This window comes from Lissotriton helveticus, chromosome 4_1 (assembly GCF_964261635.1).
Source record: "Lissotriton helveticus chromosome 4_1, aLisHel1.1, whole genome shotgun sequence".
NCBI lineage: Eukaryota > Metazoa > Chordata > Amphibia > Caudata > Salamandridae > Lissotriton > Lissotriton helveticus.
Window position 1 is genome coordinate 718,545,864 of NC_136063.1, and position 14,542 is coordinate 718,560,405.

A 14,542-nucleotide genomic window follows, 5' to 3' on the forward strand; every position below is an offset into this window, starting at 1 on the left:
TTTGTTATTCGGTTCAGTACACTATACCTTGCTAGGCAGTTACCAAGCTCCTGCAGGGGTCCATACTTCTTTAAATAGTCCTCACACATGTTTAGATGGTCCCTCATGTCACTCAGGCATACCTGTGCAAAATGGCAAAAATAGTTTGTGTTACTTTGCAAATCGAGGCATTTGTCTTGGAGACCTGTCTGCAATACATTCTCTCTATGGCAATGACATTCAACATAGGTCCAAGTTCAAACAAGGTTTCTCAAGGATAACTAATATGTAAATGAGCTGCTTCTAAATCCACTGTATGTAAATTGACCCTATGTAAGTAATCTGAAAATATGGCATAAATTTGGCTCTCCTGGATACACAGTAGATTTCCAGGTATAAACAAAATTCATTATTTAGGGCCTAATTACGATGTTGACATTGTTTCCGTACTAGGACGGACTGACCTCCTTTCGGCGGTCCCGACCTACCAATTAGGATGTGACTGTTCGGTTGTACTCCTTATCTGTACAATGGGTGCGTGTATTCTACCCGAATGAATGCTCTCTTGGTAAAATGGCGAGGTGCAGTTCATCCCTGCACCCCATGGCAGGCACCCCAAGGTGCCTGCCACAGGGTGCAGGGATCAACAGGAGGGCACCATAGTTGCCCCTCGGCCTCCAACCTGAGGCCGTGCACCCATGGGGGGCCCTGCTGGGGCCCCCAAAGTCGACTTCCTACAGCCTTTCTATGTCGGAAAGGCCTGAAAAGAAAAGCTGTAGGAATCTGACATTGTAATCCCTTGGGCGGAAAGAGCCGCCTTTAAGATTACCGAAGTAATTCCGACTGGCGGACGGGCTCTCCAAGCCCGTCGGAAGCCAGTCGTAGAGACCGGTAGGATTCCTTTCCAACTGACACCATCCTAATGGGTCGGCCGGAAAGGAATCCGACCAGTTGGTTATGATGCAGTAGGAATGGCTCCGACCAACGCTCGGAGCCATATCCTACCGCATCGAAATTGGCCCCTTAGGGGTCCATTATGATGACGGGCGGACTTAGTCCGCCCGCCATCACATCGGGACCCGGGACCGCCCGCCTTAAGGGCGGGGGTCCCGATCAGGGAATTAGGATGCGCCCGCCACACAGGCGGGCGCATCCTGTATGGGTGCAATTGCGGCGGGCGGAGCAGAAATCTCCGCCCGCTGCCATGTGTAAAGTGCACCTTTTGCTTTTCAAAGTGCAACATGACAGGCACCACGCGGTGCCTGCCATGTTGCACTTTGAAATGCGGGGGGGTACCATAGGTACCCCCCATGTGCAACCCCCCAAGCCACGGACTCCCAGGGGGCCCGCAACTGGCCCTGCAGGGAGTCTCTGCATGCCTTTCCGTGGCGGCATTGCCGCCACGGAAATGCATTGGTGAAAGCCCATTGTAATATGGCGGGCGGTGTCTAACAGACACCGCCACCATGTTACAGGTTTTCCGCCCCGGTCGCTAGGCGACCGGGGCGGAAAACAGGCGGGCGGTGTTTCGCACCGCCACGGTCCCCTCTGCCATCCTAATATGGCGGAGGGGAATTGTGCTGATGATGTCGGGCGGATTTCCTCCACCAGGCTGGCGGTAGCCACCGCCAGCCTGGCGGAGGAAATCCACCCGACATCATAATGGACCCCTTAGTGTCTTTTTGTTGACTGACCTTCCAATTTCCTTCATCAAGACAATACCACAACTCATCAGTACTTTATGACCAGCTCTCCAGGTCTCTCGCTACATGCCCTGCAAATCATCACCCATTGTGCGACTTCTTATTTTCACTACATACCCTCTAGAATATATTTTACCCTGCCCATTTGCAAACAGTCAGTAGCCCGTATCCCTCTTGTTTCGACACGTTATCTTGGCAACTTAACGTTGCATTTAAGAAAATAATTCAAATATTCTGCAACTCGGTTTCATCTTCACGAAGGATGACTTAATTAGACAGTCTCAGTCTGTACATAGATGGATTGCCATGTGGTAAAAATGAATAGGTAAGCGCATATGGCTTTGCCTTCCGTACACAGCAGCATTTTTTTAAAAGAGGGGGGTAATACAACGAAGAAAACCCCATCTCTTTGTTTCATGCAACGATCTGTAATTGTGGGAACACGCATCACTTATTATTCAGATTGTGACATTTTACTGCCGCACTCACTTACGGGTTATATAATTGATAAATATAAGTGGGAGTTTGAATGAATATAACAGGCGTTGCGCCATTGAAGCTTTGTGCACCAACTCAACAGCCAAATCAGCTTTGGTGTATGTCTGAGAAGCATAATCTTCTCATCGTGCCAATGTAGGCTGCCTAGTGACTGCCAACAAAGCAGTTAATAGCACTACCTTTTGTTTACACTCCTCACAGTTCTGGAATACTGTCTTCATCTTCTTGATGATGTCGGCGGCGGGTGCTCCCTCAGCAGACAAATGAGCTCGGCAGTAGGGACAGGCGTAAGAGTTGCTTTGAACACTTGCAGCGAGACAGGACCGGCAAAATCTTCAAAACAAAGCAAAGAAAATATAAAAATCCATTCACAATGAGATCTGTGGATAAAACAAAGAAATGCAAATGCATAGTTGCTAGCCCTCTCTCCCGTTACCATTTTAGCAGCTCTTTTGAAAATGCGTTTTGCTACTGAGGTCATAGTTTTTAACCTATTACCTGGAACCCTACACAAACCTTTCTAGGAATGAAAGAGCAAAGCTCAGTGTTGTCTATGATGTCACTCTGAATCCTGAGATGGAAAACTCATGGTTATTGCTGGTAGCAACCCAACCTATATTGTTATGTTGTATATACACACCGCCCCCTTTCCCATGATCTGCTGGGTATACAGCCTTTACAACGAAACTTTTACAACGAACTACCATTACAACGCAACTTTTACAACGCAAACCATTACAACGCATAGCGCTGGGGGGCGCTCTAGGATAGGGAATAGGTTTAATGTACTATCCAACACCTTCCCTACTATCCACGGGGACTGGAGCTGGAATAGTAAATTAAACGATTCACTATCCAGCGCCCAAAAGCACTATGCGTTGTAAAGGTATGCGTTGTAAAACTTGCGATGTAAAGGTAGGCGTTGTAAAAGTATGCGTTGTAACGTCATACATCCGATCTGCTGTATCAGATGTGTAGTAGGAGAGAAGCCATGGGAAACCAAACACTAAAGGGACTTTTGCCTCCTCCCACTACCTTCAGCCTCTTCACTCCTCCTCGCAAATTAACAAAAGGCCTGGTTGCACCACCCCCCACCTCTGGATTTCTTCATTGTTAGTGTTATGTTATAAAAAAAAGGCCACATAGAACAAAAAATAAACACTAAGGAAAAGCTACAGATTGTGTTGAGCAAACAAACCGTACAGCTCGTTCGTACACTCAGTGCGGAACATTTACAAATTTTAAACTAGAATGAAAATAAGAACATCCCTAAAGATCATGAGATAGCTAGAATGAAAACAGGCAAGAACCCACCAGATGCAAACAGGAACATAAAACTGAGCTAGGAAATGTATCCTGGACAGGGCAACGTGGATTTGTGTCACTAGTGCTAAGGGAAACTGACCCAATGGCCTCTTAGTGACGTGTTAACCTAACCTCTGCATGAGGGCTGCTAAAAGTGTGGAAATATTGATCGCATCTGCAGGACACATTCTGTTCCTGCTGTCCAGCACAAGAAGTACACATGTATTGACCCTCATTTTCTTGTTACAGGGAGGAGTAGAGTAACAGGAAGAAAGTCCAACAAAAATTCTCAATAAAACACGAACATCGTGGATCTGGCTAAAGAGATGTTCTCCTCATTTTCATAGGGAGAAGAACTGTTAGGGATGGTGTTCGGGAACTGAATCAAAATAGCTGGGCTCGAATCTGACAGCTAACAATGTTAGAAAAGGGTCGGATTATTTGGCCCTACAAACGGAAATGAGCTGAACAATATTCAATAGCTAATATGTAACGAATCCCACCCTTTATATTAGTCATTCTGGAAGTGTGAAATACAACATGCTCACCAGAGAATATACTCGGAGCAAAAGAAACTGCAGGAAATGTCAAAATATCTAATCAGTTCAGAAGAGAGAAAGAATAACTAAAGAAACAAACCCAGAGTATCTGAAATGGAGTGATCATCACTGCTGTTTCCTAGCAGCAACCAAGACTGATAAGAATCTACGGATAAGATGTGCTGGAAAATCCCTAAACGTTATGAAGAAATCCGTGACTGTCTGAAGAAAGGACAGAAATCATATAAAAATACACAAACACCTTGCAAAAGTTGAGAATCTCAAACTTTATAACATGAACCAAAAGTGCTGAGTCCAGCTTATTTATATTCGTAAGAAGTAAAAATCAAAAAGAAAGGTTTAGCACAGCACTAGTGCTGAAGGAGTGGCAGAGAGATGTGCAGCTCTTCAATGCCGATTGAGTCCACTACTCTACAGCACCCACTCCCATCTCCTGCCTCCCTGAAGGTGCTACTTGCAGTGACTGCAGCTCGGCATGCTGTGCAGGGGGGTGGAAGGATCATGTTTACCAACCACCAACCCCTAAAAGGGCGTACATACTTCAAGTGGGGTCCCAGTAGGCCCACCATATTTATTCAAGCATACTGACTACAAAGTACATTACTGTGACTGTGGCGGCACCATCACTGCCCGGTTCTGGGGGGGGGGGGGGGGCAGTTTAAGGAAGGCACTAGCTGATCTACCTTTGATGTTATCTGCCAATGTATATTCTAAACAAGGAAACGCCCTGGCTAATTTGTGTGGTGCCGAAACGTATAAACATAGATATCCACTGGTTTTCAGGATTTATGAAAGACACTTAAAATTGCACACTGTAATTCACCCAAAATCTGGAAACAAAATACCCTATTGATGTGTTTTCATGGCATAGTCCGTAGGTATTAAATCAAATTAGATCACAACACATGCATGTAAAGCAATACTGTGTTTTCTAATGCAAAAAAAACAAAATAATGTCTTGCACAAGATCTCGATGTTTTTAACTGTAATAAATCAATGGAAATGCAAGCTAAAGGAGTGCAGCGGCAAGCAGGCTTGTGTACTTTTACATGAAGGTGGTGACACCCGGCTGTGGGTCACTGCCGCTTAAGCTCTTATGTACCTGATTGCTTTTGACATGCTGCTTACACTTTAACCAAGAGCCAATCGAGTGTATACACAACATACCAAAGTGGGTCCCTCCTTTACCCAGACACCCATGTGCCTCCTGGCTGCTGAGTGTCTGAGGGCAAACAAACGAGTACTGACCTGCGACCTGTCCAGCCCGGTTAGTGTTTTGACTGCAGTGTTATTCTTTCTCTTCAGAGGTGTGGGGGATTGGGAGGGGTCCTGTCAATCTTCCTGCGTGTTCTTTCTGCTGCTAGAGAAATGCTGGCGCAGTCCCAGTAAAAGCAGAGCAGGCCTCCAGAGAAGCGATCGGACTCACCCATTAAGAGAAAATCAGCAGTATAGAACAGCGCTGCAACTGCCCCTTTAAATGAATGAGCGCTATGTCCATAAGTGCTAGTACTATTTAATTAGAAGCACCAGCACGTGGTGAGAAGTGGCATTGCTGACCAGACCTGCTGAAAGTATTGAGGCCCTGTTGACCAAGCGCAGGTACCGTCTAGTGAACAATAAAGAGGTCCTGTTGGGAACAAGCCGTGCTGCTAGCAATAGTACATTTGTTAAACCCCCCGAAAGTGCTGGTCCCAACCCATGAAGTATATGTGGATCCTAATGTGAAGTGCTGGTAAAATATTGGGGTTCTGATCAGAGCTGCCACTTAAGGCTCATAAATATACAGTGGTCATGAAGAAGGCTACTGTGCTAGAGTGCAGAGAACCAGGCGAAAAGTGCGGGTGATGTTGATGTCCCGCTTAAGTTTGGGTGCTGCTAAGAAGAGCCCTACTACCATTTTGACTGAACAGCAAACCCAGCCTAGAGGTCCATGCAGTGGCCCATTTATGGTAAGGCATCTTTGTAAAGGAGTGATCCTGCTGTCCAATTAGAAGAAGTGAAGGGCCTCCATAAAAGTACCACCAAAGGACAAATTAAAGTATAGCAACCCTGCAGCAAAGTGCTGGGGCTCTCCAACTAAGCACAACAGGTGCCCGCTGACAAGTGCTATAAAGGGGCCTAGACATAACCGGCAAAGCGGTACAAAAGGGGGGGGTGATGGACGGATATCTGAACCAATCAAACACTCACACCCAGTCAACAGATCTGGGTTTAATCCATCACTGTTCTTTAGCCCACTCTGCCACCCCAGTTCAGACATGGCCATTGCTTGAATCCAGTGGCTCCGTCCATCACCACCCCTTTTGTACCGCTTTGTTCGCCATAAGTTGGCAGGGTATGCTCAGACGTGAGTCCCTTGCTCACTTTGCCACTGGATTCAAGCAAGCCGGGCTGAAGACGGCTGATAGCCAGAAACCGGTCCTAGGAAGCTTGAATCCGGTCCAGGGAAGGCATGGCTTGGCAGTTCGGGCTGGACTGTTCCCATGAGGCACAGGGTCAGACTGATTTGCATATAGCCATGTCTGAACTGGGGTGGCAGAGTGGGCTAAAGAACGGTGATGGTTTAAACCCAGATCTGTTGACTGGGTGTGAGTGTTTGATTGGTTCAGATGCTCCGTCCATCACCACCCCCTTTTGTACCAATTAAAAATAAAGGCACTGAGCTAATGTGATAAGCAGCTTTTTACTCCATTAAACCCCACTTGATCCCCTTCAAAGCTGTGTTACTGGTGGTAACCAGGTCAGCAGTCCTGAGAAGGGACAGCGATGCTCTCTCAAAGAATGTCAGAGCCCTGCTGGTTAAGTGCCAGAAATGTCTCATTAAAAGCACCGGGGTCTGCTGATAGCACGGTCAGAATGCAAGGATTTGCTCCATATTGGGAAGAACATGTATGATCCCTTGCTGTGCAGGCAGCTCGCCGCTGACAAATGCGGCGATCCATCACGAGTTCGAACCCCAGTGTTCGAAGCTTCCGAGGAGAATTTCAGACATGAATCCCTCAGACTGGGTGTCAGTCACAGGCATTGTGCACAGAGCACAGAGGAAGGGCTGTATTTAGCACAATATAAAAAGGATTAACAGGGAAGGGTCTTGCAACACCAGCCATGCCCTTTGAAAACAGGGTGTAGGCTCTCATTATCAGCCACGGCCGGGGCTTTCAAAGCAATGGACATTAGGAATAAAAGGAGAAGAAAAAAAGGAGTTTCACGTGCCACGCCCTGTATCCGTCGCCTTGAGGCACTGGTGACCCAGACGTGAGAAACCTTTACACTGGGCACAGTGGAGCCGCAGCTGGAAGCTTACAGAGCCAGGGCTGCCCCTCCTCTCTGCTGCTGGCCTACCTCACCGCCCCTTCACACCTACTTCTCACAGTGACACCAGGACAAATCCCGGCCATGACTGTAGAACGCAAGGTAAGCTCAAAGGGTATGGCGTCGTGAGGGAATGTGGGTGCTTATTGTTATCCAATTCAAACGGTACTCATTTTACCAGTCTCTGAAGGGTGAAAGGCAGAGTGGAACCACCAGGAGTGGAACTGTTTAACCAGAAGTCAAACACGGAACCCTGAAGCACTTGCCATCCGGGCCTACAAACACGGCGTATAGTGTGAAGCAGTCAGCACGTTTTAAGGGTTGTTTGGTCAGATTAGACACGCAGTCGATTCCTCACAGAAGAATTACGTGTCGCTGACTGCGCGCTGGAAAAACATAGGCTGTGACCGACACACCACGCAGCTGCTGGTGCTTATACATATGAGAACTGGGGCTACTAACCATGCTCCATGAGACGACAAACATTGATGCTACCAGGCACTGCCACGTGTTCAATAGATACTGTGGCACAGCACCAAAAATAACACATTTCATTCAAAAAGACAGAACCGCTCTCTCTCCTGTGCTATTGCAGACCTGTGAGTACCGAGACTGAGCTCTAGGGGGCGTGCGAGGTAAGAATAGAATGGAAACTTCAACAGCTGCAGTGGCGGCAGCTGGAGAGGGGAGGCCTCGCGAGTGACCGGATCACCAGACACGTGCGCCTTTGTCCATCACAAATGTTACTGATTAACATTCGATCATCAGAATCGGGGCAAGGGTCACTTCCATTACTGACTCCTCTTTGCCCTTCAGCTACTGTGCAAATCCGCTCGAAAGAGTTGCATTGCTTCTTCACCTCTTTGTTTTCCAGTGGAACGGATAACTGCAAAGGCAATCGGGCACCCATTATATACGGGATAAAGTATCCCTGCAATAAATTATAAGGATATTGCAGATCCCTGAAGAGTATAGAAGAACTAGGACGTTAGTGACTTGCAATAACATTATAATGTATGGCAGAGACTACATTAATCCTTATAATACATGGTGATACCATTACCCTTCCCACAAACCACTTAAATCCTTGGTGTCTTGCTCTTTCATGTTCATTGCAAACAAGAAGAATAGAAAACAGACTCCGCACTGTGAAATTAAACACCACAAAGCAGTTAGTACATTTTTGTTTAATGTAAGTCAGTGAAACATGCTGACATTGTATCTTGTCGCAATGACTTATAGTGTGGAAAAAATAAGCATGAGTTTTTAATATCTCCTTTTTGCTGATCACTTTTTAGAACAAGACACAATAGGAAGGAAAAACAGTTCCTGTGTTTTTTTCTTGCTTAAACTACAACTGTAATTATGCTCCGTGGCCTGCCTTTCATCCTGGCCGCTGGCTCTGACAGCAGGCATTATGGTGTCAGAACTCAACTGTAATTACCTATTACGGTTGAGCAGCAAGGTAATTTCTTTATTACAGGTGACTAGAGGCATCACAATGACCTGTAATAAGGAAATTAGAGATGGGCTTTTATAAAGGGCATGCATAGTAAATACTGTTGATTCCATAAACATGGTGCTGGCAGTTCAGTTAATCGAAAAGCCAAACATTCCAATCCCTGCATCACATCCCATAATGAATAAGTTTCATATGTTGCAATGTCCATATACATCCAAAAAGACGGTTCAAATAAATTCAATTCCTCTGTCTTGTTGTTCTACCAACTTTTTATTGAGTTTTTTGTATCAAAACAAATTGCAATCAGCCCAACGCATTTCGTCCCTTAGGGCTTCATCAGGGCTGAACAATGAAAAGAATCACTTATCAACACGTTTTGTACGGTGCCAATGTCCTCCTAGAGTCAGATCAATTATGTTGGGTGGTATAGTACCCCCAATTTGATCTTCTTCATCCTTGTCTAAGCCCCTAATCCACGGGCAATATGCCTGCTCAGAGGCAAGACTAAATAAGCATTGTCAAAGCCAACAGGCCTGGGCTGTGGCAGACAGTCTTTTGGCTTTGAGTTAGTGTTTTGGTTTGTCACTTTCTTTGTAAAACCCCAAAATTATATGCATTGTTGTAATAAAATCAAACCGTTTTTGTTAATACCAGACCTAAAAAAGAGAAGAGCAAAGTCCAGAGAGAGGCTTGTTTTTTGTAGGTCTAGAGTTACCCATTAAAAGAAAATGCAATGCCATACCTTAAAGCGGGCTGCATGCCAACCAGCATCAGCTCATCTAAACAGCATTCAAGTTCATACGCCTGGTATTTCCAGGGAAAGGGTCGAAGGGAAACTTTCTGAGGCGGTTCACTCCAATATAGTGAATCTGTTGTGGCAAATTCGTGTTCTAACAGCCCAGCTGTGGAAGCACAACTGACAGACACCCTTGGACCCACAGGTGACCAAATTGTGTGATGCTAAGGCAGATAATAGAGCTCTGCTTGGCTGAAAGTCCGCATCCAAATAAACCCAGGAGTGCTTAAAAACAGGCTAATCCCCAGTTTAAAGCGCTGTAAAACAAAGCAAATATGTATTGTGTTTATTGTAGCGTTTGCTGCGACAGCCCTGTAGCTCTTTTACTGACAGTTACTTCGATAACACAACTGAATTGTACTCGTTTTAATGACTTTGGGAGGGTAACAGGCAGAGTTAGCAGGACGGCATTTAAGCATGTAGCCTGCAGGATGCAGCCATTTTGGCAGTAGATGTGTTAGACCAATGGGTTCCACAGATCATCGCCTGCCCCCTAACAATGAACCACGACTCTTTGTTGCAATGCCTTCTGAAATCTTTTTGTTAAGGTGCAATGTTAAAATGACATCACAAAGGACCATTCATCGTGCATTGCTTTTTGATTGAAAAAACACTAATGTTCTTTCTGCTACAAAATGGCTTTTTCCCATAATTCATAAAATGAACTGCAACAAAGAAAATGGCTTCACGTGATCAGCGTGTGCTTGGCAGTGCCTCACAGCCAGCCAGGAGTGGGAGTTTATGAAGTTACAATGTATGCTGGTCACAGCTCCACAACGGACAGAAACTTGGGATGAAAGATGGCTTTATTCTAATTACATGGATCTGCGACCCCGAACAGCAATTTGATTCTAGTGTGTGGGAACGGGGGAATAGTCCTCTCTCTATTGTAATATATAACAAAAACACCACTAAAATGAAACATGCAGGCACTTCACGACAAGTTAATGCGTCACTCTGCGTGTCTCCCAGTGCATTGTCACTGCGCAGGAAATGCATGTCTGTCAGAAAGAAACACATGATGCATCGTGTCAAGTTTTAAACATGGCAGTTTTTAAGAGTTGCACATTTACAAATAAGACCGCATGCACGTGCAATTTAGCTGAAATGCAACTACTTATGGGACGATGACAGCATTTGAGGCTTTGTTGCACAGGTATATGCTATTGTTCACCAGGATATCAGATATAATTAAACCATTACTGCATTTTTACAGGTTTAGTGTGTAGGGGAGCAATGGTCATCAGTGCAGCGGCACTGGAGCCCAGTGGTGAGAGGGGCCCACTGCACCACATAACTGTGGATGTATTTTAGTACCAAACTGGTTAACGGGGGTGGTACCCTTTTTGCATTAGAAACCATGACACCCTTCAACGTCACGCATTGTTTACAATTCGAACGTTTCTAATGAAAACATGTTTTATCTCTTGATCCACCAAAGTAGCGCTAGGTCCAATGTCTAACTTTTAAAGTCGGGTCACCGCATGAAAGATCAGAAAGGGGAGGCCTCTGCGCGTAGGTTACTTAATAACGTTTTGTAGTATGTTAGTAGTATAAAATGTACTACAAAAGCAGTATATGACTATGCCCCAACATATTTTCTAATTTCAAGTCACAGCCAGAAGTGTCCACCCGTGGGTTTCAGGGCTCTCACGAGAGCTGCGACGAGTCCTGTTTTTCGGGGGCAGTCCCTGATTTTCTTCTTTTTTTTTTAATCAAAATGCCATATCTATTTTTGACCTCTTGTTCTGCGCAGATTACGTCATTTCATTTCTGGTCCAACGTTTTCAATATGCTTTTGGGCGCATTAAATATTGCCTCTGCTATGTGCGCCATGTGGTAGCTGTGGGATGCATAGGTGGACAGCCTCCACCTGCTCATCGCACAAAGGCCTCAAACAACAGGTGGATTTTCAAAATGGCACCGAGCGTGAACCGCCACAACTTCCTCTGTCACTTTAATAATCACAAAACGTGCTTAAGGAAAAAGTGGCTTCTGGCATGAGCTGCTGCAACTTCCTGTCCAGCTCTAAAACTTATTTTTTTGTTTGTAGAAAATAGTGGAAATTTGATTACCCCCCAAAAAAAGATCATAGGTGTCATCATATCCTATCATGCCATCAAACACCTTGAAGCCATGTTCAAACTGTATAAATATAAAGTAACTTTGTGACGCTTTACCGTCAATTAAACCGTTTGTTGCCCTTTGTGCACCAATCTAGCTTGCTTCACTCCGTTGCGCTTTAGGACTGCGCTCGCAGCAGTGTGCCTGCCGCTGGAATACTCAACCCCCACCCTTCTTTGTTTTACTTTTCCCCCTTCACATAGAAGACACAGTCTTGACATAGGGATTAAAAAGTGCACGACCTTCCTTAACTTGGTGGGGAAGTGACTATTTTAAAACAGATCGTGACAGAAAGTAAGTTTTGTCTCTTCATTCTTGGGGTGTAAAAAAAACATACTCTCGTGTGTGGGATCCAGTCTGCTACTGTACTGAGTGAGCACGTGGCCTCAGCACAAAGGCAATAGCCGATCCCAGGGGGGCCGCTGCCAGCTGTGGAGAAAAGGGAGAATGCACAACTCGAAATATCACGAGAACAAAACAAAGAGTGGAGAAGGGGCAAAAAACAATCGCTACAATTAGAGAGGCGCGCAAAACAAGACAAAGTAAGGGGGCGAATGCAGAAAAGCACTGTAGGGTGAAAGACAGATGTTGTAATCAGTAAATATTGACCGCTGTGGAAAACTTTCATACCAGCTTTTTTATGGGGTCAGCTGCGCACTGTGGGTGCAGAGACACAGGTGTGGGCACGCACGCGTGCGGTGGCACAGAGTGGCCACGAGGACCCGTGGGGCGCCAGGGCAGGGGTTACTCACACGTGTCCGCAGCGGGTCCTCACGGGGCGGCACAGCACCTCCAGGCACACGGAGCAGTAGAAGGCGGAGGGCTCGGGCTCCCCGGAGTCCCCCAGCGGCGGGTAGGAGAGGACCGGGGGCTCGGCCTCCTCTTTGCCCCGGGCCACGCTGCCGATCATTGAGCCCATCGCTCGGCCTCTGCCCTCCTTCCGGTGCCTGTGTCAGCGGAGAGGACGGTGGCCGCAGTGTCCAGGCCCCTCGTCGTCTCTCTCCCGCTCTGCTGGGACCGTCGCTGCTGAGGTGCCCCCCTCTCGGTTCGCTGGTGCCCCCGCTGCTGAGGTGCCCCCCTCTCGGTTCGCTGGTGCCCCCGCTGCTGGTGGTCGGGCTCCTGCGCAGCGAGAGCTCAGCTATTGTTGTGAAACTGCAGCTGCTGGCTCGGCCGCCAGCTTTGTAAACACAAGCACGTGAAACCCGAAACCAGATGCCCAGCAGAGCCCAATGGGCCGGCCGGGGCCTCCCCCAGCCCCCCGCCCCCCGCACAGACGCACTGCTGAAGCAGCAGGCCCAGACCTGGGAGCCAGCCTGTCCTCAAGTAACTTCAGCTCTGCCGCCTCAGCTGGCACGCAAAGTGGAGCGGCGGCCCTCTGCCCATGCAGGAGAGCTCTGCCCCTTTGCCTGGCACGCATTGGGCCAAGCTCCAATATATTAGGCGTCACAGCACATAAAAGATCATTTTCATTATAAACGAATGAGTTTATCATTGGCAAAAAATCACACTTGCAAATTATATCCCCATGTAAAAAGTGTGCATATTTGTCTTCATTGCATGTAGATTTTTACCCCTGCTTCATGCATTCAGTAACGCTCTCCCCCGGTAAGAGGTATACATCGAGACAGGTCACTAATACGTCAAATAGGGACATGCATTTCCTAGATATTACCAGACGCTATTTTAAGAACATTTGCTTGTATCCCCCTGCGTCCTGATCTAAAATGATATGAAATGGGATTGGGAGGGAAGTCATACATTGCAGAAAACACACTCGCAATTTTCCTTGAGGAGTCACCTGATATATTAGAAATGGCCAAATTCGGCTCATTATGTATGGGTAAATGAATTGCCTTTTTTCATTGCATGTTTTTTGTCCCCGATGAGAGAGGATCTCGGTTTTCAATAAATGCATTCATTGTCTTGAACAGTGCAGTTCTGCAAACTTTACTGCCTCAAAGCTCTTTCGGCACAGAAGAGCGGCTTTATGAAGAATTTAGGAACATTAACATTTTTTCAGTGTTTACGAAGGTCAGGGTGTTAATCCGAACCATTTGAGGCATAGGTCATTTACACTTCTACTTAACGCATCTCTTCCTCGGGTCCTCACTGCCTTGTCGGCCTCTGTTGCCATGAGACAGCTAGGATGACGCCTCCTCAGACCCGTTTTAAGGAATTGTGGAAGTGGGCACCTGCCCATTGCAAGGGGCTGGCTGGGACAGGCAGCAATCCATCGCGGACGATAATCAGGTGCTGATCACCTGTAGCTTAGATGTTCTTGATACCTGTACCAGATTCCAGAAGTGTATGGTCATGATTAGTGAATGGATGAATGGAAACAAACTCCAACTTAATTACAGCAACACAGAAATTATGCTGTTTGGCAAAGCAAAGGCGATCTGGTCACAAGACTGGTGGCCCAAGAACTTGGACTCTGCCCCGAGCCCAAAGAAGTGGTACGTGACCTGGGAATTATGATTGAATGCACCCTCTCAATGAAAGCCCATGTCAACCAAGTATCAGGCATCTGCTATGGAATCCTACGTAAATTGCGGAAAATATTTAAATGGCTCCCTCTTGAATCTAGGAAGCCCCTGATTCAAGGGCTCATTATCAGCCGTTTAGAGTACGGTAATGCCCTGTTTGTCACCATCAATGAGTGTCTGTTGACTAAGCTGCAAACTCTCCCAAATGCCGCTGCACGTTTGGTGCTAGGGTTGTCCCCCAGGTCACCCTCCCTGCCTAGTCTTAAGGAGCTACACTGGCTGCCTGTGCGCCAAAGAAGTCAATTTAAGATACTTAG

General features: G+C 46.5%; 1 protein-coding gene across 2 annotated transcripts in view; it reads right to left on the bottom strand.

Annotated features, from left to right (window-relative positions):
• Window positions 1-12,960, bottom strand: part of RNF125 (ring finger protein 125) — a 45,080-nt gene extending 32,120 nt beyond the window's left edge. Inside the window, exons 1-3 of one of the 2 annotated variants that reach the window (XM_078687363.1) lie at window positions 12,492-12,960; window positions 2,360-2,513; window positions 28-122 (exon numbers count right to left, since the gene is read on the bottom strand). In XM_078687363.1, the coding sequence (XP_078543489.1) occupies window positions 28-122; window positions 2,360-2,513; window positions 12,492-12,658 (416 nt within the window). In that variant the 5' untranslated portion in view covers window positions 12,659-12,960. The remainder of the gene's footprint in view (window positions 1-27; window positions 123-2,359; window positions 2,514-12,491) is intronic. The other variant, XM_078687362.1, reaches the window with a different exon arrangement.
• Between the last annotated feature and the right edge of the window lie 1,582 nt (window positions 12,961-14,542).